The 26,940-nt window shown below is 40.9% G+C and overlaps 1 protein-coding gene across 2 annotated transcripts in view; it reads right to left on the bottom strand.

Annotated features, from left to right (window-relative positions):
• LOC125013439 (mitogen-activated protein kinase kinase kinase kinase 5-like) overlaps positions 1-25,569 on the bottom strand; it is a 33,990-nt gene extending 8,421 nt beyond the window's left edge. Inside the window, exons 1-18 of one of the 2 annotated variants that reach the window (XM_047594122.1) lie at positions 25,253-25,569; positions 11,266-11,323; positions 8,922-9,012; positions 8,778-8,842; positions 7,152-7,207; positions 6,990-7,037; positions 6,502-6,544; positions 6,114-6,186; positions 5,378-5,509; positions 3,953-4,015; positions 3,680-3,761; positions 2,945-3,061; positions 1,563-1,644; positions 1,279-1,331; positions 778-824; positions 657-701; positions 448-468; positions 318-363 (exon numbers count right to left, since the gene is read on the bottom strand). In XM_047594122.1, coding sequence (XP_047450078.1) covers positions 318-363; positions 448-468; positions 657-701; positions 778-824; positions 1,279-1,331; positions 1,563-1,644; positions 2,945-3,061; positions 3,680-3,761; positions 3,953-4,015; positions 5,378-5,509; positions 6,114-6,186; positions 6,502-6,544; positions 6,990-7,037; positions 7,152-7,207; positions 8,778-8,842; positions 8,922-9,012; positions 11,266-11,323; positions 25,253-25,360 — 1,230 coding nt within the window. In that variant the 5' untranslated portion in view covers positions 25,361-25,569. The remainder of the gene's footprint in view (positions 1-317; positions 364-447; positions 469-656; positions 702-777; positions 825-1,278; positions 1,332-1,562; positions 1,645-2,944; positions 3,062-3,679; positions 3,762-3,952; positions 4,016-5,377; positions 5,510-6,113; positions 6,187-6,501; positions 6,545-6,989; positions 7,038-7,151; positions 7,208-8,777; positions 8,843-8,921; positions 9,013-11,265; positions 11,324-25,252) is intronic. The other variant, XM_047594124.1, reaches the window with a different exon arrangement.
• Between the last annotated feature and the right edge of the window lie 1,371 nt (positions 25,570-26,940).

The following is a 26,940-nucleotide window of genomic DNA, read 5'->3' as shown; positions in this document are numbered from 1 at the left end:
TGAAAATTTAGCAAAATCGCATGTACACATTTGAGGACGTTGGGATTTCACTGTTTCCAATTCCGCTTTTGCAATTAAAATAAACAGTTTTATTGTTTGGGGACTTAAACTGTAATATACAGTGAAATAATCCTTATATCCACATATTTCTTTACAAAAACTACTTCCAGTGCAAAGATGATTTATACTTCCTAGGTCCCACTAATCCCAAATACCTCAAGATCTTAATCTAATCTTAAAGAAATGAAGCTTAGATTTCAGTCAGTAAAGTCCACAGCGGTGCCACATATATGTTTTCTGTCCCAGTCAATATTCACCTTTGGAGGAAGTGGAGGTGGCGTCTCATCGCTGTGCATTATGAGGCTGTTGGCAGAGACACAGAGCGTTGGTTCAGTCTGTTTATGAGGTTAACACACATTAACACAGATGTGAGTTTATTCATCTTACCCGGTGGCTTGCATCGTCGGGCTGAAAACACACAGAAAGACGGAGTCAGGACAATTTAATAAAGAATACAACAATAAACTGAGTAATGAGAGAAAAAGATGAAGGGATGTCTGGTGGAGGGCGCTGTGGTGTGTCAGACACTGAGCTCCAGTCTTAACAGATTCATTTGGTGAATTTGGATTTGGTGAAAGTGTGTGATGATTTCTTACACGTCCACATCGTCGTAGTCATCGTCTGATTCTGTGTCCTGGTCCCTGAGAGACAAACATTAACATTTTAATCATGTACGGGGAGTTAAGTGCGTCTCAGAGACTCTGGGACTGGTCGTACCTGTCTGGACTCTTGGAGCTGCCTGTTGATCCAGTCGCTGGTCTTAACTATAAGAGACAAATAAAACAACAAGGAGGTTTCAATCAGAGACTTTTAGAGCCGTGAAAATGTCTGCACATTGCATGTGTCTCCTGTGTTTCCTCTCCTACTATACGTAACTACACCGAACTGGCACATCATTATGATATTATAAGTATTTGATCAGTTCAGGATCTAGGGAATTTGGAGGAATTTGGAGTTGTTCCTAAAGCATGTTTGTGTCAGGCTGCATCCTGCTGTCATCAAGGAGTGTCATTGCTATGGGGTGGGGGTGTTTGGTCTGGTCTTATGTGGGGGCTACATGTCTAAGTAACATCCACACAAATGAATGCCAGGTCCAAAAGCTTCCAGTCAGAACACTGAATTGACACAAGATGGTTTAAACGTTATTTACTTCTCCTGCCAGTGGTCATAATGTTGTGGCTGATGTGGTGTGGTGTTGTGTATATGTCACAAACTTGCCGTTATGCTTGGTGACTCTCTCTTCGAAGGCCTCTTAGTGTAGATCTGTTCCACTGAGGATGACACAAGTAAAAAGGCTTAAATAAAACTTAAATAAAATAAAAATGAATTGAAACAGAATTGAACCAGAAACAGAGAATGAAACATTTCACATTTCCTGCAATATTAAGTGTGACTGACACGTTGAATGAAAGCTGAGAAGTAGTTATTGTATGTGCTTATATTTTTGTATGATAAGTAACTAAGCTACGGCGTCGAATGATAAAAAGTAATGGATTTCTTACAGCTGATGTCAGAGTTGGTCCTCTCTGCTCGGTTGTGTTTGTTGATGGACTGAATCCTCCTCAAAGATCCAGGAGGCGTCTTCTTGAACCAACAAGGAACACACTCGGGTTAACGCTTTCAGACACTTCACGACACATTAAAGACCTGAACGCTGCTTTTCCATCCCAGAATGATTAACTCTCCTCCTTTTTAACAGCAATATAGATCAACTAAATTATCTCAAGAACAATATAATTGTTTATAACAGGAGAACCTGTGGAGGTATTTTGGTTGATTAGACATTTTTCAAAAATTTTTTTTAAACACAATTTCACCTCACAAACCTAAATATGATATTATACTATCAACATGGATGCAACATGTTTCAGTAAAGCGATAAATGGAAGCAGAAGACGTTATCTTTCAGTCAGCACTTCACTCCTGTCAATCTAAGTGCTCTGTAAACAGTAAGCCCCGCCCCTATCACTGGCGAGCCAATCACAGGGCCCCATATTACGCGCTGTCTCTGCCAGGTTTCCCCGCAATTGGCCGACACCCTTATTTAGTCCCCAGGGGAAATTCCAGACACGCGCTGCAATATTAGCAGGAGAGAAGCTAACAGTGCATGATATACCTGTGTAGTATTTGAAAAGCTTAATATTGAATATAAAATGATGATAATGTATATTTATAAATAGCACCAGGCCCTGTTATCTCCCTCTGTTCTCCTCTGGCTCTGAATCCAGATTCACCAGCACAGATTAGGAGTCAGATACTCACTGATCTCTGACTCTGTTAAGTCATTCAAGCCAATCAGGGCTGATTTTTAAGTATCTTTAAATAAATTCAGCACTTTACGGGGTCTCTCTTGTGGCCAAATCTCCCCAAGGACCAGTTTCCAAGATTTCTAGTTTACTTTACTTTATTCTGATTCTTCAGGCTACGATTATCTGAGGCTGGTGATGTGGAGGTGACATTTAATCCTCTAGACTGTGACAAGATCTACAATGGGGATTTTCCCCCTTAAAAGTCTACTTTTATCTCTTTATATGAACTGAACTTTAAATCTTTTTGAACTTATTATACACAGAGTACGTGTACTCTGACACCTCCAATCGTTCTTAGAAATGTAAGATACTCAAAGATACATTTATCTACTTGTTGTGGTCATGTGACCGCATCCAGACTTTCAGGAAAGGGCTTCACTCTGTAATCCAGGAGGTCATTGGTAAATCTTTCTGTGTACTTAACCATGCTACAGATAATTTGGTGGACACAGACACTATATACTATACTGTTACTTAATGTTTTATATGCTGTGTTCTTTTTCTTTATGTTTGTGGTGAATATGACCACGTAAGGTTTAATCTGACGGGTTTCTTTATTTAGCTGAGAGTCTGACCTCCATCTCCTCGTCCTCGGACACGTGGCAGGTCTTCAGCTTCTCCGGGTGTCGGAATTTCTCCAGCAGGTCCAGAGTCAGCTCCTGGTTCAGACACTGTTGCGTCAGAAACATGTGCTGCAGAGGGAGAAAGGGGAGGAATAAAAAGTGAAGAAGATGAAGAAGGTTAAGACCGAGAGAAGAAGAACTGAAGCTGACCACCTGGTGGCAGCAGAAAAAAGCTGGTTCGAATATGATGTCTCATTAGCAAACAGTTGCTTGATTCAGATCTGTGTCTCTTCTCCACGTAAACTAAAATACAACTCCTGAAGGCAACATCTGGTTCTTTAGTTTTAGCTCATCTCTAACTGTGTGTCTGCAGTTGGAGCTGCTTCTAAGAGGTTTATTTCTTTAACTAACAGCCTTCTGGGGTCAGAGAATGAAACAAAGCGTCTGAAACGATCGTCTGAAACAGCTTTACGTTGAGGCTTCATCACCAAAAGAGAGCACGGTACTTTAAAATAATGACATGTCTGTGCAAATCAGCGTTTCACATGTTTCGTTTTCGTAATGATGCGACGTGAACGTGTCGTGACGTTCTATGATCAACCGTTTCCCAGCTCTGCTGACACCTCGTCTTCTTCTGTCCCTTCTCTGTGCGCCGGTCTTTTCTAGAATCCCCTGATTAGTCAGTCTGGGGCAGAAATGACACCGTGACGAACCTGAACGCAGCACATGCGAGCGAGCGGTACTCACCGAGAGCATCTTGGCGGCGCTGGGTCTCTTCTTGGGGTTCCTCACCAGCATGGCCTTCACGAAGTTATAAAAGTTGGACGACCTGCAGACGAAAGACGTGTTTATTGAGAGACAGTAACACTTTAAATGGGCAGAAATACGCACATGACATAAACGTCTTGACCTTTTCAGACGATGCTATTTTAGCTAAGGGTTTGTTTTTCAGACCGGCACAACTAAAGGTGTGAATGACAGTCAACTGATGTCTCGTTATATAGCATCTGTATTCGTTACCATTTAGACTTGTCCTTCAGTTTCGGAGGCTGGTAGCCACTCTTGGACATGAGAAACAGGACTCTACAGGAAAAGAAACACAGAAAGACGCAATCAGTGAGAATCGAATGTAAAACACCGCGTGTGCCGCATTTTCCTAAGGCTGGACCTGAGAGCTGAGATGTTTGTTGCAGCTAACAGAGTACACAGTGTGTGTGTGTAAGGGGGCGAGTGTGTGCATGAATCTGGACGCGTGTGGGCGGTGGAAACACTTGATATTTTTTTATGAATGTCAGCGAGCTCGGGTGGGAATGTGAACACATGCTGCACGGTGGCGTGTCCGCATGAAATCTGATGCAATGAGGGGAAACATTTGAGGTGAGCTCTGCTGTGCGTCATCGACGTGCACCGTTTTTTATTTGTTTGTTTGTTTTAAAACGCGCTGCAGGGCAGGTTTATTATGTGCGACTGCGACGGAGATTAGAGCTGGAAAAAGATAGTACATTGTTCTATTATATGATATATGATATGTTCAAATGCCTCAAACACAGAACGTTTTAAATTCCTGCTGGTTCAGGAGCAGAGGTCACTGAAATATAAAAATAAGATCTTGACTTTGTCTTCATCACAGATGACATCCGTTGTGCATGGGAAGCAAAAAAAAGAAAGTCTAAGATGGTGTGAGTGTAAGCGGCGTAGACAGTTTCTGTTTTTTTAGCTTTAGTTTCCTGCTTATTAACAGTTGTCATCAGAACATCTATTACTGAAGAATTAAATCAATTTAAAACAGTTTATTATTCTTCAGCTGGGTCAGTTTTCTGGGAGGGATTCCTATTTTTCTTCCTCTGTTTTCACAGATCAAATTATCCTGTGCAAAAAAAACAAAAAAAAAAAACACAAGTCTGTCGTCCTAAATTAAGGAAAACTTAAGCATATATTATGTGGACTGTCCCTTTAATATAAATTATTTGTCTACAAGAGAGGTGATTCATTTTCATCCTGAAATAAAACTGGACAAAAGAGATGCACGTGTCTATAAACTGTTTATATCAAAGTCTGAACAATACCTGTGTCTGACTTACATTTTCTTTTCTTCTGCAGCAGAATAACTCGTAGTGGAAATACAGTGAATCAAAACTAGCACAGACCCTTTCTGCTCCACACGGGGCCTCAGACCAGGGGTTAATTTAGAAACCTGCTTCCTGTGAGTGTGTTGTGTGCGTGTGCAAATAAACACGTCGAGCCACGACACATTTTTCTGATGCAGCGGCTTCATTATCAGTGACCTTAATTCAATGGTCACAACAGGAAACGTGTCGCCTCGGGTGAAGGAGACACATAAATAAACAAACACGAAAGGTAAAGAGTTGTGTCTTGTGCGTGGATGAGCTGAGGTGGGCAGACGCTCGAGGTCCGTCTGATGATGCTGATGTCGTGAGTCTTTACCGCAGCGGGTGGACGTCGAACATTGGCGGCTGCAGCTCTGCCAGCTCGATGGCTGTGATGCCCACAGACCAGATGTCGCACAGTTCGTTGTAGCCGCCTTTTATTTCCACTGCTGCCACCTCTGGGGCCATCCTGAGGACGGGAGGAGAACAGCAGCATGATTTAAGGGGGTAAACAAGAGGCTTCTACTATAATTCTGGATGCATCTGCAGCACTGGTTGATGTTTTGCATTAAATGGAGCTAATGGAGGTGATTTGGGTGGAACATGACTGTGCTGATGACTGGGAGAAGTTAGAGGTTCAACCAAAGTGTCCTTGAGCCTCTGTGACTGTAAAACACTTTGAGCACCAATAGATAGAAAGGTGTTATATAAAAGCAAGAACATTTATCATTTATGTAACAGAATAATCTCCCGGTCAAAGAGGGAAAGAAAAATCCATTCGACCAAACTAGTGATGCAGTTAAGTCGTGTTTGGTCCAGTGGTCACAAGAGTAAAAGCAGCTTTTTGACAGGATGTTTGAAAACTATTTGTTCGAAATAAGTATTTGTAAAAACACGTTATTTGTTCCTTTCGGGTTCGGCTCCACCTCTAAAGTCTAAAAGTTTCCCAGCAGAACAGTGTATCTGCATTTATTTTGTGCCTTGAGCATTTGTGCATACGTATTATTGCATTTACTATATGTTTACGGCACAAAATAACTATTTAAACGGATGTTTGTATTTGATCATCTTACCAGTATGGCGTCCCGATGAAGGACATCCTCCGGGCCAGAGTGGCTGTGATCTGAGCTGAGATCCCAAAATCAGCTGCACCCCAGAGGAAACAAACATTATAAAAGCAAAAGACAAATTAGCCACTCGGTCGACACCCAAAGAGCTCATTTCCTTCTGCTGCTGCTGTGCAAAAATAACTTGAGAAAAACACAAAAACTGTTTTCTTTTACTGCAAACTGCTGCAAAAGTCAAATATTTACAGAATAATCCCATTAATTCAGGATTCAGTCGTCGTGTCGCACTCTAACGACACAGCGGAGATGTTGTTATTCGAGCCATCGCTTTGTGACTCATGTTTACCACACACCGGTACAGTGCAGAGAGCAGACAGTGCAAACATCCACCTACCCAGCTTGACCTCGCCCTGATCATTGAGGAGGATGTTGGCACCCTGGAAGGAAAAAAGGGTGAGATAAAACAATAGAACATCTTATTATATAGTAGAAGCCTCTTGTTTACCCACTCAGTGATCTTTAACTGAACCCACACAGACACGACGGAAAGAAATCAGCTCACTTCAAGTTCATAAGGTTAATTCAGAGGATTTTTTTTAATGTACTCTGAGTTTAAACATGATTTTCAGAGATGTGTAATGTCCACTGAGCTTAAATAAACAGAAAGATTAGTTGCTGGATAATGGAACAAACTATATTTTACTGTGATTCTTCAAGAACACATTGAACCCGGATCTTCAGATATCTGCTGCCGCTCAAATCTGATTCTCTGCTGCACTGACCCAGTTTTTCCAACAGCAATCTGAACGTTTCATCTGCCAAATTCAAATGTGCTTCACCACAAATAAACACAGCTCCCTCCGAGCTGCCTGACAGACTCACCTTAATGTCTCTGTGGATTTTCTTCTGTGCATGCAGGTAGTCCAGGCCCTGCTCACAAACACAAACACACACACACACATGCAGTGAGCTCCACGGAATAAAAGCCTATTAAAGATTATTATTATTATTATTATTATTGTTAAAAGCTAAATGTGTGATTACCTGTAGCATCTCCCTGCAGATGTAGGCGATCTGTGGCTCAGACAGAGGACCGGTCACTGTGGAACATGACTCAGTTGTTTAATATAAAACATGAATAAGAAGCAAACAGAAAAGATTTCAGAGCACTTTGAATATTGTTTTGTTTGTCACAGCGTTATACAACTGTTTTAAAACTGTGTATGAGTAGACAGCTGCTGCATCTGTAAAATAAAACCATCATTTTTGCTTGTTTTTTGGGATAATTATTATATTCTGATATCATGTTATAGCAATAAGTGCACGTTTATTTTTTGCACTTTATATGTCGGTTCTGGAATAAACCGGAGAAGAGGGAGACTCCACAAAGAGACCTCAGAGAGACGGTCACATTTTCCAATGGTTTCCTGCTGTAATGCATCTAATTAAAGTTAAAGTCACCTATCACTTCTCTCTTTAAGGCCGTTAAACGTTTTGTCAGGAAACCTCTTCATTTTCATTATTGTAACGTCCTAAAAAGAGTCTAATATGTTTATGGAGAAGGATGATGAAGGAGAGCTCTAACTAGAAGTAACTGTAATGTACTGAGGCATCGAGCTAATCCTCCCAAACGCTCTTATCTGTAAGAGGAACACATTCCTGGAACAAGTTCCCACCACACATCTGAAACTGAGACAACTACTTACTTTAAAAACAAACACTGGTTAAAAATAAATCAGACGTGAACTCACACAGTCTATTGTATGATTGTTGTTTTAAAGTCTTCTCTGTTTGTGTTGTGTAGTATCACTGTTCATTACTGTGCGTTGTCCCAATTCAATAAACTAACTTCATATTAAAACGTGCACAGTGTGTTTCTCAGCTGATGATTAATATCCACCTTTACTCCTCTCCAGCTCTTCCCTCACATCTAAACTGGGCTCCACAATCAACACTCGTAATATTGTGCAACATTATTACACTCACCACTGTGTACAACCCTGTGCAATATCTGACAATCATTATCTGTTTGCAATTACTTTTTGTATATGTGCCAAAGTTTATTCTATTCAACTTTTTTTATCGTATTATTTATCGTTTACACAGTCCACTCTTTATTCTTGTTATTTTGCTGTTGCAAACTGTAATTTCCCCTGTGTGGGACAAATTAAGGTTTCCTAATTCTAATTCTAGTTCTACTATTCTATTCCTGGCCCCAAAAAACTCAAAATGACGACGTTAAAATAACAAGGCTGCAAAACCACAAAAAAACAATCGAGTCCTCTGCCGCTCATATACAACAAACGACACTCTAGACTTTAACAGAAACATGTAAGAGATATAATAAAAGAATTCCCCATTTTTTTTTGTTTACCCCCAAAGCAGCTTGAGTTACTTGAGTAGAGGGAAGAGTGACATGATTTAATCTGGATATCTATCTGGATTTGAAAAAAAAAAACAAAAAAAACAAAAACATCCTGGTGTATCAGCTATGAAACCGTGTGCAGAGATGGTGCATTTCTGCAGCAGCATTGGTGACTGAACTAGTTCACCTGCCTGCTAATAATCAGGAACTGTAGGATTTCTTTGGTTCTTCCATGCAGAAACCTCTTACACCCCCCTGTTATATGCTGCATGTGTCTTTAACCGCGGTTTCTTAGCGCTGCTCACCGTGGTAGATGTCCTGCAGGGAGCCTCCTCCACAGAACTCCATGCAGATCCACAGTTTATTGGCTCTGAGGACAGAGGAGGACGTGAGTGAGTGAACCTGCTGCGTCTCAGATGAAGAAGAGGAAACGGAAGCGGGCATCTCACCTTATGTAGCTGCCGTAGTACGCCACTATGTTGGGATGTTTGCAGCTCTTCACGATGACGATCTCCTGCTGGATGATGGAGAAATCGTCCTCTGTGGAAACAGGCAGAGACAGAACGGATTTATTATTATCGCTGTCACGTTACACCACACCTGGAAACAGACGTCTTTCCCTCAGCTCGTCTCAACGACGGGTGCCATGCTGTTGTGTTTCTGGTTCCTCTGTTGTCATCCTGTTTGGTTTCTTAGTGTTTCCTGTTTTTATTTTCTAAGCTTCTTCCATCGTGTCTCTTGTCTTGCTTTACTTCCTGTGTTTTTCCACTCGTTGATTGTGTGATTGGTTTCTGGTTGTGTGTTCCGCCCTCATTAGTTTCACCTGAGTCTCGTCAAACCCTCTGCCCACGTGTGTGCTTACCCCGATCAGCCGTAGCATTATGACCACCCTCCTAATATTGTGTAGGTCTCCCTTGTGCTTCTAAATCAGCTGTGACTCATCAGTGAATGGACATGGGTCTTTTGAGGGGAGGGGTTTCATTGCACGGATACTTGATCAACACCTTGTGCTTCATATCTATCTATCTATCTATCTATCTATCTATCTATCTATCTATCTATCTATGTGTGTGTAAATATATATTGTTGTGGCTGATTTGTGCACGTAGGACCTTTTGGAGTTCACCCCTCAGAGAGAATGGATTTATTTATTAAGAGACTTTACATGGTTGTTAAAGGTTTACACCACCTCTCTACGTCTGATCCGGTCGGTCTCTTCTAGTTATCAGAGAGATACTAGGGTCCATTTTCTGGTTGCAGCCTTGACCTCATCAGACGGAAGCTTCGTTTCATCATTTACATCCGTTTTCAAATCGGGAATATACGTAATGCACTTTAGTTTTATTTTCCTTTTTCGTTTTGTGTTGAATGATATTAGTCTACTCCTTTTAGTTTGGTTTTGTAATTGAAAAAGCACCCGTGAGTAATATGACTGTATTCAGTAGCTGCTGCTAGTTTCTGGGAGAGCGTGTTTTCATGTTGTGTCAGGGTTTCCCCCCCATGACCAGAGCGTAACAACATACAAAGTCAGAGACTGTTGTCAGATATTCAAAGAGCCTCTTGCTGCTTCACTCATGTTAAGAGTCTGTCTATCTAGACCGTGGCAGAGGTCGATAAATGTCTTCAGTGACTTCACATGAACGCTGCTAATCTTTACGCCGCGTTTATATAATCTGCTAATGAGCCCCAAGAGAGTTTAAAACAGTAACGGACGACTGGACGTGTTGCAGCTCCATGTGGCAAGAAGAGTTTTTGAAATAAAATAAACTTTGCGTTCCTAAACCTGCATTTATCTGCTCATGGGGTCATTTTAAGGCCTGTGTGTTCTCCTCGAAAACGAACAGAAACTGTGGTCTGTTACGACCATCGCCCACGTGAAACCACCAGGAAAGACAGGGCAGATAAAAACTCAGATAATCGTTCGTTGTGTGTGCAAGTTAAACGATACACAGGGCACATTGGGTAGAAGACATTTTTTTTTAGTTTCATACACAAAAATTTGAAATACATTCCTGCTGGGCCTTGTTCAAAATAGTCTAAATTACAAGCCTGACTTAAGCTCATGCATTTTATACCACGGTGCAGCTTTAATAATGAACTGATGAGTCAACGAGGTGTCTCATCTCTGCAACACAAACTAATTAACTGGAAAGATATTATTCAGTTTATAGCCTCTATTTGTTTAGCTGGTGAGGAATAATCACTCTCCCTCTGTTTTTCATTGCTGGCTCAGATATTTTTGCATTTACTGGAGTTTCCATAATGAGCACAGGAGCCACCACACTGAAACAAGCTCAGATCAAATTAAGCCTAAAGAAAAGCTTGATGTTATGTTTGTCCAGAGGAGCAAGAAGAAGCCAAAGCTGCTCTGCAACTGCAACGTGGCCACGGGAAATGGCTTCTTGCTTTGCTTTGGAGAACTTAACAGACTTGGTGAGAGGAAAAAAACAGTAAATTCAAGAAATATGAGACACCTTCATGCAATTTTATGAAAATTTGATTTATTTATTTGTATTGTTATATTTACTTTCTTATTATTTTATTTAATTTACGTATCATTTTCTTTACCTTGAGTGTTTGATGGTGGGTGGGGGTTGTTCAGAAATATTTGTGTGTTTAGAAATGTTTGTTGTTGTGTTATATATATGAAAAACTTTTCTTTAACCATAGCCCCAAACCTCAGTTAAACATCCGCCACGGCAGCATCGTAAGAAATGCAGAAAATGCGGCAGGATCTTTAAGACGAGGTCAGTTTATCCTGAAAAAATTTAAGTGTTGAAATAAAATTCTCACCCGGCTCCATCTTGATGACTTTAATAGCTGCCAGTTCTCCATTCTGTTTGTTTCGAGCCTGAAATGAGTAAAAAAAAAGAAAAAACACATCATTATTTCAAGACTTTTTTTTTCTTCTAGCTTCATTTGCATGTTTGTTGTCCAGATCAGTGGAGTGAAAGAGAAACAGCCAACCGCACCGCGCTGTGGCAACAAACACACAAAAACACACACACAACTCAACTTTCTATCTTTTCCACTGACACAATGGATTCTCAGCTCTTTACTTCACCCGGACCCTGACTCAGAAACCTTCACTCTAAAAGTCTTTACAGGTTTTAACATTCGAAAAGATGTGAAGCCCAAAATATGACCACACACAAGCGCTTAACATGCAACATACGCACGCACACACAAACTAACACACACACACAGTGACCTTTAAAAGTGTGATACCAAGAGGTGGAGTCATTTTTTTTTTTTTTTAGTTTTTTTAGTTTTGTCCTTGCTCTGAGTATTTAGAAAGAGGAACTATGAAAATAACGTTCATTACATTTATGTGTAGAAAAAAATAATGACAATGTTGGCAGCCGACCAGACGCTGTTAAAAATACACACACACACACACACACACACACACACACATAAGTCTTGCTCTATACCATCATAGTCAGAGCACAGCGTCGTACGATCCAGATGCTTTTTATGATTAAATGTCTCTAACGAGGAGTGTGAAATATAACAGAAAACCAAAAGATAAGATAGATAAGATGATCTATTATTTATGCCACAGTGGAGACATTTGCAGCATCACAGCAGCAGAAAGTTTAAGGATAGTAGCGTAAGAGAATAAAGCACATCTAAACAAATGTTACTGCACAGGATATAATAAAAGTCTAGCATTGCTTCTCAGTTCATATATTAAATTCACACTTAGCTGCCAGTTCTTTAACTAGTGAAATAATATAACAGCCCTGCAGTAAATCTTCTGTTCGCTGAGGTTTAAATATTCAGCTTAAACTGGGAACTGAGAAAAATAACCATTGTTCAGTTTGTAGAGCTACTGAACTACAAACCGACCCACAGTGTGTGGGTTACACTAAATAACAGGAACATTTCAGTGTTTGAAGATTTACTACAGCACCGTTCCACTGGTCTTCACTAGTTAGTTCTCCTCACTGACATGTGACCGAAAACTTTTATGCACAAAGGCTAAAATTAAAGGTTAAAGACACAGAACAACGATTAAAGGCGACAATGAACAGAAAATAATCCTGGCACAAAGTACTTTGTTGTGTTCTCAGGTCACGAAGACACCGTTTCGCTCTGTAATGAGGTTAAATTCCACTTTGAAGTGTTTAATGTCGGCTTCACACATTTCTAACCGCTTAAATTAATATTACTGAACAATATTTGGTGTTTAAGATTCAACCCCAGATAAATAGGAGGATGCACAACAAACAAGGAGGAACAACGATAAAGATAAAAAGAAAAAAAAAATAACTTAAGAGGAAACAGAGATGACCTTATGGATATTACAGACCAGAGATTAGCCCTCCCACTGTACTACCCATTCACATGTTGTTACGCCTTAAATAAACCATCGTCATTTGAGGAGGATCAACGAGGGAGATTGTGAAAAGGAAACTTTAAAACCATGAGGCATTTCAAGGACACCTCTGTCCACAGAAGACATGAGTGAACTGTAAAACAACCGCTCCGTTTGCTGGAAAGTTCGAAACAGAAAGTCGGCAAATGGTGTAATGGAAGTCGACATTTCAGTGAGAGAGAGGTGGTCTCTGCTCTTCTCAAGGTCTGTCTTTGGCACTGAAATAGCAGAATGGAAAGCTGCTGTGGTCGAAGCTGCTGAGGTTTAGACTTAAGAGCTGCCTCTGAGATTTCCACCAGTCCACCAGAATTCATTCTGGTTTGTGGCAGTCGCAGCTCTGAAAGGCCGCTGTTAAAAAAAGGACACGGTGAGAGCCTTAAAAAACAATAAAGTCCGCAGCACATCAGACAGAACGAGTTTCAAAAGAGTTAATATCATAAAACATAAAACAGTGGATACACAGAGACTATGTCCCACTAGAAATAAACTTAAAAACAGTGACGATGAAGCTGAATTATTCTTTCTTTCTTGATGTCTGCGCAGTCAACATATAACAAGAGAAGATTAATAAATAATCAGCATTCGGAGTGACGCATTTGCAATTACTGTAATGCAATACTTTTTACTGTAACGCCGTCATGTAAGGCGTTCACTTTGAAACCAAAAGATCTCTGCACCTCGTGAAATAGCACAAGTAATTTAAGGAAACATGTAGCGCGGTGCAGCTTTCTTTAGGTGTTTGGTTGCAATGTACAGTAGTAGCTTCTAGCAGTATTGATTTCAGTATGAATACACCTACATTTACATGATCTCTACCACAATATGTGTTGAGCCATGAGCCACAACTGCTCCATTATATTGTGCTGTTGTTAGCGTTAGCCTAGCTTAGTCACTATGTCATTCTACATCATCTTGTACTGGATGGAAACGAGCTACACTGAATGTAATAAGATCTATTGAGAACAAAGAATCCATGTTTCCAGTTATTTTGGTGAAAGTATCTTAAAAGTAACTTACAATTCAAAGACAGTAATATTATCAAGTAACTAATTACTTTCCTCAGAGCTCTGACTGGGCTAATATGGACCTCGTTATCTCTGCTAGCATGGAGGCTACACCTACTACCAACCGCATGGCTTGCTCATTGACATATCTGACATTTTAAAGAGGTTTTCTGCTTTTGATGCACTCACTATCAGACTGACCTTTTCCACATTCTCTGCAGAGTATGACAGATATGGGCTGATAAACGACAGTTTAGCGTAGCTGCCTCCTGTTTCACTTTGATTTAAACAGTTAAAGATAAATATAAGAAATGTCCAGGTTTGAATTTTTAAATGTGATTTAACTCTTCGGGTTAGTCAGCTGGTGAGGACCGTCCTCCTGATGACTGATTTAAATCTGCTTAGCACTACATCTCGATTTCATCATGGAGTTTCAAATGATCAGATCCCAACAGAGACACTTTAAGTCAACTTTCCACCACGAGGAATTTGTTGGTGAGGAATTTGGTCTGACCTCTCAGCTGCTGAAGTCGCTTTACTGGCTCAAATTGAAAGCTGCACCAACAATTTTAAACCAGAGAGACTGGTTCACAGGTCTGACTCTGACATCGTCTCTATCCTTCGTCTATAAACATGGACGGTGGAACAGCTTCTCAAAAGTGAAGCCAAAGCAAAGTAGAGCTCCCCCTGGTGTCTGGAGGCTGCAGTTTAGGTCATAAGCTCCACCTCCTCCATGTTAATGGGCGGGACTTGGGGAAAAATACAAAGATTGACGTCAGTTTTTTTTTTCTTCCCAAGGATAGTTTCAGTCATTTTGTTATTTGATCTGTGGGAGAGTGAGAGAGAGAAATAAATAATAAAGTAAGTACAGTGTGTAACGTTTCCACGTTTCCTTGTAACTGGTGAAGGTGGCGCAGAGCGCAATATTAATTAAAGGAGGAAGTGTAGATATCGTGGCTCCCTTCTCAGACCATATTGCACAGACCAGAGCAGAAAATAGCATCAGTTTAAACAATTCAAGGAAGTGGGGTGTGTTGTCTCTATTTATAAATAGTTTATGCTACTTTGAATTCACTCTGCTTGTCTGAGCTTTGACTCGTCTACAGCTACAATCTTTGCAAGCTCAAAAGAAATTGACTACAAACAAATAAAGCTGCTCAAAGCTCTGTTGTCGAACCTTTATATTAAATGAACAGATGTCAGATTAGTGGGAAGTTTCTTAATGACATAACACGTGTTTATTATAGGGTTCACTAAGCATTCGCTCTCGGCAGAAAAAGGTGTTTCCTGTGTGCACCTGACGATGAGCGGAGGGTGGAAGCTGCACATGATGCTCTGTGCAGTGTGCTTCTGGGAAGGTTTAGTCACGCTTATCGTCAGAGAGAGGGCAGATCTCAGGTACCTGTGCAACACCCCAACCCTGACGCTTCTGGCTGAAACCGAGCCACGCACGACTCTCAAGGTTGCAAAATATCTGCTGGGAAGCTGAAGAGAAACAAGCCGCTCTAGTCATAGCGCGTCGCCACTTACACACACACACACACATGTGGAGAAGAGAACAGACAAACAAAGGGCAGAATGAAAGACAAATGATGACAGTGGAAACTCCATTCACTCAGGGGAGTGTGTGTTAGTGTGTCAGTGCGTCCAGAGAGGTCACAGAGAGGAAAGACGCCCTGCGAGCGCTCAGCAAACAACCAAACACAAACACACACGGAGGAGAAAGAGAGGGAGGGGTGTTTCCTCTCGCTGACCTCCGAGATGACACTCAAATCATCATGGTAGTTCATAATTACAGTAATCTTCTTTTCTATGGCACAGGTTAAGTCAGCATTTTAAAGTGCTGCACAAAAATATGGAAACAGGCAAAGAGGACAAAGGTCAGTAAAAAAAAAAAACAATAAAATAAAAAAAACTCAGTTAAAATTTTAAATGAAAAGTATTTCACAGCAGTGGGGACCTCTTAATCAGCCTTCTGCAAGTCTGTGCAGACCCCGACGCCGTAGACTAGAGCTTGTATGACCAAAAATGTACATCACGGTACTTTTCAAAATTCTGACGGCATCTTCTATACAGGCTGAGAGAGGAATTAATGCAGTAGATTGACTGAGGATGGACTACTTTACTGTGATGATGAGCAAATATTACACTAGTAGTAAAACAGGTTTGCATGGCCCCGTGTTAACACTGATGTAGAAATCTGGTGACATTTACAGCTCAGAGATAAAAGAATAAAATGTTATCAAGATGAAAAGGGGACAATTACGGTTTCATTTATTTTGTTATATTTATTCGTATTTAAATATATTTAAACTGCTATGTCTGTAATGTCAATAGCAGCTCGACTTTCTTTCTACTGTAACAGTTGTAGTCGGCGCACAATATTTTTTTTCTCATTCATAAAAAGCTGAAGTTGGGGACATTTTCCAGGACATCTATAGTCAGAGGACAGGTCATACAAACTGGGAACTGTCCCCAGAAATCGTCACCCTAAAAAAAAAAAAAAAACTCAAACAACCGACACAGCGCCTTTTTTCTTGGCACAAGTCTTCTCGTTCTGCCGCTTCGTATTTCCGACCTTTCCTTCTTCACCACGCCTCAGAGTGACACAGTCGCACCATGTGAGCTTCGTCTCTTCGTCTACCGGTATTCGGTGTGAACCGGTAAACAGAGCAGCCCTGCCAAAGCGTGACGTGCACCTCCCCATCTCCACTTTTGAATCGATGGTTGTGGATCAATAAAGGTGGAACACATTGAGGAAAGGTACAAACATTTGTATGACTTATCTTTAGAATGTTTCATTGTAAAAAGTGGAGCAGGAAGTAGAAACAAAAATGAACTCAACTGACAAGAAAGACGCGGTGCCGACTAGTTCGTAGCCAGACTGAGGAGCGTGCAAGTATAAATAACTCGTTACACATTTACATACAGTTGCACACTTTAGCTAATTGTATTCTTAGATACTTTAGCCAAATGTTTTATCCATGTAAACTGAACATTTTTGCAAATCTTATTCTTATTTTGTTTTATCCTTTCTGTCTATGTTCTGTCCATATAAGTTTTTCTTATCTCATGAATCCTTGAATAAAATAATGTCCCTGCAGTGATCAATAAAGTGATCTTGAATCTTGAATCTATGTCCCACAGAGGAACAGACAGTAGACTTCTGCCGGAGGATGTCACGGTATGTGCCGGCCACTAGTGTGATAAAAGGTTAATGAAAAGATTTAAAAGTATTCAGTAGGATCTTAAAATCAAGTCCAAGACAAACTGGGAGTCAGCGGAGATCTAATAAAACCAGAGACATATGATGCCTGGTTCTGCTTCTGGTTAAAATCCCTGTAGCTGAATCTTGAAGAGAGTCTGAAGTCATGAAATTTATTTATTACAAAGTCCATACACATGTAAAAACTCTGGAGCCAGAAAGGATTGATTTCTCTTACGCTCAACACACACAAGAAAAGAGATGAAGGAAAATGAAGAAGTGGATCCTGATAACTTCCTTCCTCAGTGAAGATGTGACCTGGTGACATTAAAGTCCAGACGACTACTGAGAAATGCAAAAATGAAAAATTAAACTAATGAAAATGTTTTGTCTTCTTTTCTGTTTCAGTATTTTGTTTCGAGTGGGTGCTGTACCAGGGCTCCAACCACATGACGCATTACACACTTCTACCAATAAAACCACATTTACACAACTCCAGATTGACTTCAAGTCTCCCAGGCAAACCCAAATTCAGATAAAACCGAAATCTCAAACTTGCTGAGCTCTATTCTAATGTCAAACCTCACCTCAGACCACCAGCGCAGATGAATGTCAAAACATGAGCATCTCAAGGTTGTTCAATTCCCTAAATCCATTATTTCTATTTCAAAGACAGTTAGAGATCATATCTGTTTCATAACCCTGTCTAACCACCATTAGCATAATATAGCTTAGCACAAAGCCATTTAAATGGGAATAATTATCATGTGTAATGAAAAAAGACTGATGAGCAGTTAGCAAACATGCTAAATGTTACATTACTGAATTTCTAAGTGAATCTGTAAAATAATGCAAACTTAATACACTTAATTTATTGTTTAGGTGAAGCAAACAGAATCACAGCTTGAATAACAAGAGAATAACAATAAGAATGACGGAAACCATTTTAAAAAATGAATGAAGAGATAACAGGAGTCTAAGGAGGTCATATTTGTGGAGGTTTGATGCGGGTTTGAAGCTGTGATACTTAATGACTCATTTCTGCTTGTCCGTTTATTTTAATATGATTTAATAAATAGACGATACTCTGACGAGTCCTGTCACCATCCTGTCTGGGTCTAATTGCGTCTGTCTGTTGAGTATTTTAAGCGAACAGCCAACATTTCTGACAACACCTACTTATTGCAGCCTTCTAGTGGGCTCCACATGTGGTCTGTCACATAGAGTTTTCCTTTCTAATTTTATCTGAGGGAAAATGTCGATAATCTCAACAGTCTCGTCCTTTCATCTGTCTTTGCAGTGAGCTACAGTCCGTTACAGCTGTTAGCCTCTGCGGCTTCTACAGCGCTGTTTTCACAACTTGCTGCTGATCATCGCTTGAACTGAATTAAAAGTTCCTATTTCATCACCACGAACTAGAAATACGTTCCGTGTGAAAGCAGCATCGTGGCCATGTCACTCTAATGACACATCTTGGGTTGGAGCTGAGACTGAGGGGCAAATGACTCAAACGAAAAGCAAACTGATCGCATTCAACATTACTTTGCATGTATTTAGCTCATGCACCACATCTGCGTGCGACCTGCTGCTCTGTACTTTAGCAGCATAACACCATTTAAACAGCCTCTTCCCATCTTCAGCTTCTTAATGATCAATGAATTTAGCAAGAAATTGTCACAAAATTACATAATTGCTTTTTGTCCTTTAAACTATATGATACAATCTTGTTGTAAGTGTCTTTTATTTGAATGAGTTTCATGTTAGCTAGTTGCTTGACGCTATAGAAACAGGATGTGACATAACAGCAACTACCAGTTGCCATGCCAACCGCTCTGTATAGCCCTCGTAACTGGTTTAGGTACAGCAGAGCGTAGTATTAATCAGGCGAATGTGAGAGTGCATCTGGAGGAAGTGTGGGCGGGGCATCAATATCGTGGCTCCGCCCTCAGACCACACTGCGCTGCCCGTGTCCCCAGGAAAGTAGGATAGTAGTGGATAATGACAGGAAGTCTATGCTATGCTAGTATACGGTCTGTGCTTCAGACTAACTTTAACTTCATGAAAAAATGTAGGCGGAGCTTCCAGGATATTCTTTTTTTATTAAGATGATAGCATCAGGACTTGGTATCGGTGGTTAAAAAGAGTGACCATCCTAAAAACAATATGAAACCAATAATTCATCCGTTCACTCTAGGTCAATTAATAAATGATCTTATTCCTCCTTTAAGACATTTAATCTCACCAGTTAATATAGTTCCCTCACACACACGTACACTACTCCACTTCTGTCCTTGGCAGCTATTTGTTTAATATTCTCTGCATCAGAAATGATCTCTCTTCCTCTTTCTTGTGTTAAAGATAAATCCACATCAACCAAAGTTCAAGTCCATTTCACTTTAAAGACACACACACACACACACACACACACACACGCACGCACGCGCAGAAAAACCACAGTCTTTCAGCAGAAACCTGACACAGGTTACATACATATAGAATGTGCCCTGCAGGCACATTCTGTGTATATGTGTGTAGTCCGCTGCTCATTTATCTCACTTCTTCATTTTGAGTCTGAGGTTGCACACGCACCAGGTGCAGCCCACAGCTTCTGTTGTGAGGACTACGAGTCTGAAACTACGGTTGCACCGTGTTGAACAGCAAGTCAGTGTGCAGCTTAGTAGCACAAGCCACATCAGATAAGGAGAGTCAGGCTTTTTACTGTAAGAAGAGGAAGATCCTGACATGATGAGTTGCAGAGTTGCACCCGGCTTAGTCGAGTCTGAGTCAATTCCCAGAGCAAATCAAAGCCTCCACGACAAGTTCAACATCTCATTGAGCTGTGAAGGAAACAGCAACAAAAACTTTCAAATTCAACTTTCAGAGATGCAACGGAAATAAAAATGACACAACCGTTAGTGGGCAAAATTAAGTCTGAGTCAAAACAGGCCCCAGTGACTTCAAGAGCGACCAGTCCTGGGACTGTGATCGAATATGACTGGAAACACTCAAGTGATTTCCTGCCATAAAACCACCACAGACACTGATTTTGTATTAAAAGGTGTTTGTTGGTGCACAGTTAGGGCACTAGACTTCATGAAGCTTCATGAGGAATTAAGGTTTGGTTGTTTGCTCAAGCGCAAATGGTATCTGTGGGTCATGTGGGGAAGACTTTGAAGATGAGAAAGAGATAACAGTTTTTCAGTTAGAGGTGTGATATGAAACATAAAAATAATAAAAAAAATAACCATAAGAATAACTTTAGGAAGCATCTCTTGAGCTGATATTAAACTGTCAGCAAAGAACAGTGAGAAGACAAAAAAGAAAGAAGTTCGATAACATATAAAGATGTAAAATATGAAAAATTGTCCTGAAACATTTCGTTCGCGTTGCAGGAGACCAGAGCAGTTTATGGTGATTGACAGCCATGTGTATCTGAAACTAAAAGTGGTGTTGAATGAAAGTTAAACTCACGTGACCTCAGAGTCGTGTTCAGAGTTGTGTATTTATGAGCGACTAAACTTTTAGGCTTCATTCAGAAAAATAAGTAAAAATAAAAGGCAAACAAGTCAAATGCTCAGGCACCACAACTGAGACCTCACAGAAATAGATGCAGACCTCTTACATTTAGTTCTTTGTCTCTTAGATGTGATGGACTAACAGGATTCACATCCACCTCAGCTGTACTTTGTTTTTTTAGTAGCATGCTAACAAACCAAAGCAAAGAGCCAAGCACCAGGTCTTCAAATAAACCTTGCTGTGTGTAAATTATTGATCAGTGTCACTGTTGCAGCTGTTATATTCTGCACATTGAAGAACCAACAACAACAAAGACGTGACTGGACGATGTCATGCAACATTTTCATTACAATTCCTTCCTTGTTAGCACATTAGCGGCTGAAGTAGCTAATGTTAGCTCATGGATTGATGTGTCTGTGTGTCAGGAAACCAGAGTTGGTTCTGGTTTGAGGTGAACACAACCTAACTTCTCCCACTAATTTATTCATTTATTTATTTATTTCTTTTGTGGTGGAAAGACGGTTTTGGCGTCTCTCCTTTGAGAACTAGAGAGATCTACTCGGCCAATCAGATCAGTTTGGATGGGGCTTTACGAGGTGATGGACAGAAGAATGATAATGAGTTGAATTTGTTTACGACTGAATGGCTCTGATTGTTTGGAGAAAACACAATGGTGTACTCCCTTCATTTGTAATTTGTGCTTCCAGGAAACAACACAAATGCTTTTATGTGTGAATACCGGTCAACTTTGTGAAGTTGCCCAACAGGCATTTCCAGCACAGCTGCCAAACGCAGGAGTTAAACGCTTGTGTCTTGTGAGGCAGAAATGTTGAATGGCTGGTTATCACTGAATCTGCATCTGTCACTACTTCACATCGACTTCTCAATACGCAGGTTTCTCTTTCTCTTTTTCATGAACATCTTCAGGTTGCCTTTCAAAAGTCAAGACTGAGTTATCCCGTGTGCAAGATCACTTCACCGCATATATAAAAACCATCAACGGCTGCTTTGCATTCATTTGTTTGCACTAGATTTGCTAAGCTATGACGCGTGTTCCTCACAGAACCTGATATTGCTCACATCCCACATCTCAGAACTAAAACTAAAAAGACATGAACATATTCTACACAAGCAGAAACGTGGCCACAAATATGACTCATGCAAGTCGTTCGACATTCTCTGGCTGCCTTCATGTCACCTCATACGTAAAATCCACACATGTACACACATGCACACACACGCGCGCGCGCACACACACACACAAGTAAAAGTCCTACTTTCTCACTGCTGCTGATGGTGTTGCATTTGCAGGATTGCCTCAGTTTTTGCTCTAAAACCAACAGTGCACAGGCAAAAGAGCAAAGCTCCATGTGTGTGGGTGCATTCATATCTGTGCATGGGTTTGTGTGTCCATATGTGAAGGAAGGGCAACCATGCAAATGTTTCTCTGTAAAAAAAGAACAAGGTCAAGGGGCCTCTTTAGAGGAAGTGTGCTCCCTCTACAGATAACCTGCTTTGCATCGGTTACAATTACCGTTTCTCTGCAGAACACCACGGTACAGCAGCTTGACTGAGAAGCACTGAACCAGAGCGGCTGGGAGGGAAAGCCCAAGCCGAGGCTAAAATAGACGTACGTGCTGAACGTTGCCACCCAGACGAGATGCAGAGACGGCGGAGAACAAAGCTGTCGATCTAAACGAGAGTTTTTGAAGTAGAAGGGACGTAACAAAGCAGTCAAGGAGGTTAGAGCCTTGTTAGCATCAAAGCTATTAGCGTGTTAAACCCTAACCTCTAACCCTCTTAGCTGAAGCGAGAATTGAAACCTTAAATAAAAATGGAAAAACTCAAACTCCTTCTGAGTAGTGGCTGACTCCCAGTCTGGTGATGCTAAAGCAGACAGATAGCACCCTGTAAGGACGCCCACCTGTCACTCAAAGCAGCCTTAACTAACTCTGCATGATTCGAAGCCCAAAAAAAGGTCAAATTTAAACAGAAACTCTTGAATGGAGAAATTTGCAACCCCGTTTTTTTGAACACTGAGGTCTAAGGTGACTGACTCGCTTTTTGTGAGCGATCCTCGAGCAGACAGTCGCAGCTTATGGCAGCTTCATTTTCTTTCACAGAGGTTGGTGCATCAACCCAACACTAGTTTCAAGACATTTATCATGAAAAACGTATTCTTCAAATCTGGATCCATGTTTTAAAATCTTACATTTAACCTCCTGAGACTCAAGCATTCGTTGGAATCCATCTTAATTTCTTAGCTTATGAACTTTAGTATAAGTATAAAAAAGAAGCATCATTTTTGCACTGGGAGCCGTTTTTGAAATAAAATACGTGGACACGGGAATTATTTTACTGTATATTACAAGTTAAGTCCCCAATGTGAACCAACATGTAACTGTTTATTTTAATGCAAAAGCAGAATTGGAAAGGATGACGTCCCAACATGTTAAATTTGCATGTTTTATGAAATTAGAACAGTTAATAAGCATAAACAAACAAGTGCATTGACCCTTTGTTACCAGTGCATGGCACACAAAAGTGTCTCTTATGAGCAGAACAGGACTAAATGAAGCAGAATAAGCAGCAAACAAACCTAAAACATGATGGCTCCATATGAGGGTGCCAGGTCTCAGGGGGTTATAAATGCCAAGAAAATGAAAATAAAAGGAACTGGTGTTCAGCCGTGCCTATGGTAAGTTATGTGTCAGTATCACAGGCTACAGTGGCCGCCAGAAAAACTGTTAATCGCAGCCTGTCAGCTTCTCTGACACCTGCGTTATAAATATAATCTGACATCGTCAACCACTGTAGGGTGAAAGACTTCAAATACGGTTCAGCTATTCAATTAAATTAAACACACGTTTCAACAGGCTTTAAGACACCAGCCCCGCTGTAAAGTCCTCGTTCCTGAGCTTCAATGTGCTGCACATCTATTCAACTTGTCTTTGCCTTTCAGTTCAGAAAGGATGAAAATGCAGATCTGAAGCGTGAGTCAAGTGCTTTCCGTCCACCCTGACCTCCGCACATTTGAATGTCACAGTGAGCTGAGCTTCGACGGGTTCTGACAGGCATGACTGGCGGCACGGCTGAGCGCGAAGTGACGGGAGCGTTCGGCCTGATTTAAAGGTTTAAAAATCTCATAAATGAGTCTGTGCTGATCCACCCTCATGGAGGATGGATCTCTTCAGACGCTTCAGACTCACATTCGGAGGGAAAGCAGTCCGCACACATGACCCTGACTCTGATGGGAGCCATGACAGTAGCACCTGACGTAGCTTTTCCATTCAAGATGTTTCAGGTGTGACGAGCTTTGAGGAAAGTACCAGAGAATCCTCAAAAATACTCTTCATCTACACAAGGAGCCACGTGTTTGGGTTAAAGCACAAAAAATAACAAAAAAATGAATATATTTTCATCATCTGGCCCCAATAATATATTTTAAATATGGTAATGTGTCTTAAATCTGATCCAAACTGTAAAATGTTGCAGTAGACCTGTCAAAGTCACCATCTCACCAACACCAGCTGAAGCTGCTGCAGCAGGTTTGTAAAAATACAACTTCAGCTGTTGTTTTTTTTGTTTTTTTGTCCTGTAGGTCAGTCATAGGATGCAGCTCTATTCTCCTTCTCCACGTCTCTCTGCTGCAGCAACAAGTAGTCTACATGTCATTCATGTATTTCTATCAATGCTTGCAGCTCTGCAGACACCGATCCATGTACTTCCAATGTGAAGTTTCCGAAGAGATAACTTCAAACCTCAGCAAATAAAACTAAAATCTGATCTGAACGATTAGACATCGCTGACGGAAACCGTGTGGATTTGTGAATTCACCTTTAAAGACGTGGACAAACGACAAACGTCTCTCTATCGTCTGTCTACCTGAGAAATAATCATCCTTATGCTGTCTCCATAAATATCAGGCCACCTGACAGATGCATGTGTGAGTAGATACTGAGATATTAACCTGGAGCCTCAACACATCTGACTTTTCATTTGTGTTAACATCAGTTTTTGATTAGAAATGAGAATGAATTCACGTTAAAAAGATATCAGAGCTGAGCAGAGTTATCTCAGTTTTCTCTGAAACTAAACTACGATACAGGCCATGATTTCAAAGGAACTGTTAAAACGTGAAAGCAGCTCCTGAAAAGAGGATCTGCGAGACGAGACATTTACAAGTAGATTACAACCCCCGAGTTCAGATAGACTTCTTTTTCAGCTGGAGTAAAAAACTCTCCAGAAAGCAATCAGCTATTCACAAGAATACTTTCACTTCTTGTAAAACCACTTCCTCCAGCAGGGCTTCAGTTGCACTGGGGTTGTGATTGCAATGAACCAATGAAACTAAAATATATCACACCTATATTTCCTCTTGTAGCCATCAAGAAATTCCCTGCAGAGCACGACCCCACAAATTTCTTACCGAACCCTTTTTGTAGAGTGAACTGTGAAGGGGCGTAGATATGTGAGCGACTCGTGAAGAGGAGGCAGAAGTAAGAAGACATGCTTGAGTTGAGATGGCAGAAGATTCAAATTTCGACTTAAAAAAAAAAGGAAAACTCTCAAAAATGTGAAAACTGTGTCAACATGTGGTTCTTTTTAACCGATTCCTCACATGTTTTTTTGTTTTTTAAAGAAAGCTTTTTTTAAAATAAGGAGGTGACCGACCTTGTAAACTTCTCCGTAGGTTCCTCCTCCGACTCTCAGCAGGATCTCAAAGTCGTCCTGAGGGTTCTTGGTGGAGATATCCAGAGCTGCCCTCTGTTGGAAATCCATCTTGTGGTTTTTCTGTCACTAATGTCCCTCCTCAGTCATGTCACACAGCCTCACACACACACACACACTCGCTCACACCAGCATCTAAAAAGCGATAAACTCTCAGGATGAGGAGAGCTGCCGCGGAGCGACGCTCGGACTCTCTTTGCGCCTGACGAACACACACACAGATGCACACACACACACACCTTCCTGTTTCTGTTTCTCAGCCCGCTATCGATCCTCCCTCCCTCCCTCACACCTTCCTCTCATTTTTTTCAGACATTTTTTTTTTTCTTTCAGCTCATTTGCATAATCCAATTCCTGTTGGGTGTGTGCGTTTTGACACAGACGGAGGCAGGTTTAAACTTTGTGTGTGTGTGAGTGTGTGATTGTGTGTGTGATTTGGAGAGCGTCTGCTTGTCTTTGCTCTGAATGTGAGCGACTGTGAGTTTGATTAATTGCAGTTGAGCTGTTTGGGGTTTTTACAGAGTAAGTTTCAGTCTCAGCTTCACGCCTACTGAAGTGTGTGTGTGTGTGTCTGTGTGTGTGTGCATGTGTGTGTGTGTGCGTGTGTGTCTGTGTGTGTGTGTGTTGCAGCTCTGCAAAAAGACTCACTCGTGCTTGGAGCTCCCTGTCAGCTTCCTGTTCATATGAGGGGTGCCACTGACATCCTGTTAACGAAAAGAGAAACAACTTTATTTTAATTAATTAAACTCTCTCATCTCTCATTAACTGTAATTTAATAATATCTGCCGAGAGGTGCAGCAGGTGCAGAAAAGTCACCTTATTTCAGGACTGTCCTTGAATATGATCACATCTAAGTGAGAGGGACAGCATGAAACATATTTAACCTGATGATGGCGCTAAATAGAAGGTCAGGATGTCCTCATTCATCAGTGTTCATCTTCTGGGCGCCATGAACGTGTGCCCTAAATTTAAAGACATGCCACCGAGCAGTCAGTCTGAGTCGAAAACAGGAAACATAACGATGAGTTTTTTCTCAATTGCTTCCTATCTGATGCTGTTTTGCCATTTGGACGTTGCTGCTGCTGCAGAACATTTAAAGTTTCTTCAAGTCCCGGTGTTTGTTTGTTATGGGGTTAAGTAAAAAAAAAAATCTGCCATCTTGTAACAATAAACATCTTAATCATTTGACATTTATCCTCCCTCTTCCCACGGGGCTCGTTTGTGCCTGGTGGCTCTTAAACGCCCACACGTGACAGACACACATCACAGGGCAGTTAACCACAAATAACTGCCTCGACCTTCAACAGCCCATGGAGCATGGATGAGGATATTCATAAAGATGCTCATCGTCAATCAAAACGCACGAAGCATCTTCAAACCCCCTTAACGGCTGAAGAAGGAACCAGACGTTAGGAGTGGGTACAACCTCCTCATGTCTGCTTGCGATTCCTCCTACAGAGCACAAACTAATATATATGTTCTTTAACATTCCTCTTATGTTATGTTAGCATGCAACATACTATGCCACACACCGATCAGGCATAACATTATGACCGCCTGCCTAATATTGTGTATTGTGGTGACTCATCAGAGAATGCACATGGGCCTTCTGAGAGTGCCCTGTTGTATCT

Source organism: Mugil cephalus, chromosome 9 (assembly GCF_022458985.1).
Source record: "Mugil cephalus isolate CIBA_MC_2020 chromosome 9, CIBA_Mcephalus_1.1, whole genome shotgun sequence".
Classification (NCBI taxonomy): domain Eukaryota; kingdom Metazoa; phylum Chordata; class Actinopteri; order Mugiliformes; family Mugilidae; genus Mugil; species Mugil cephalus.
This window is presented reverse-complemented; position numbering and strand designations above follow the sequence as displayed.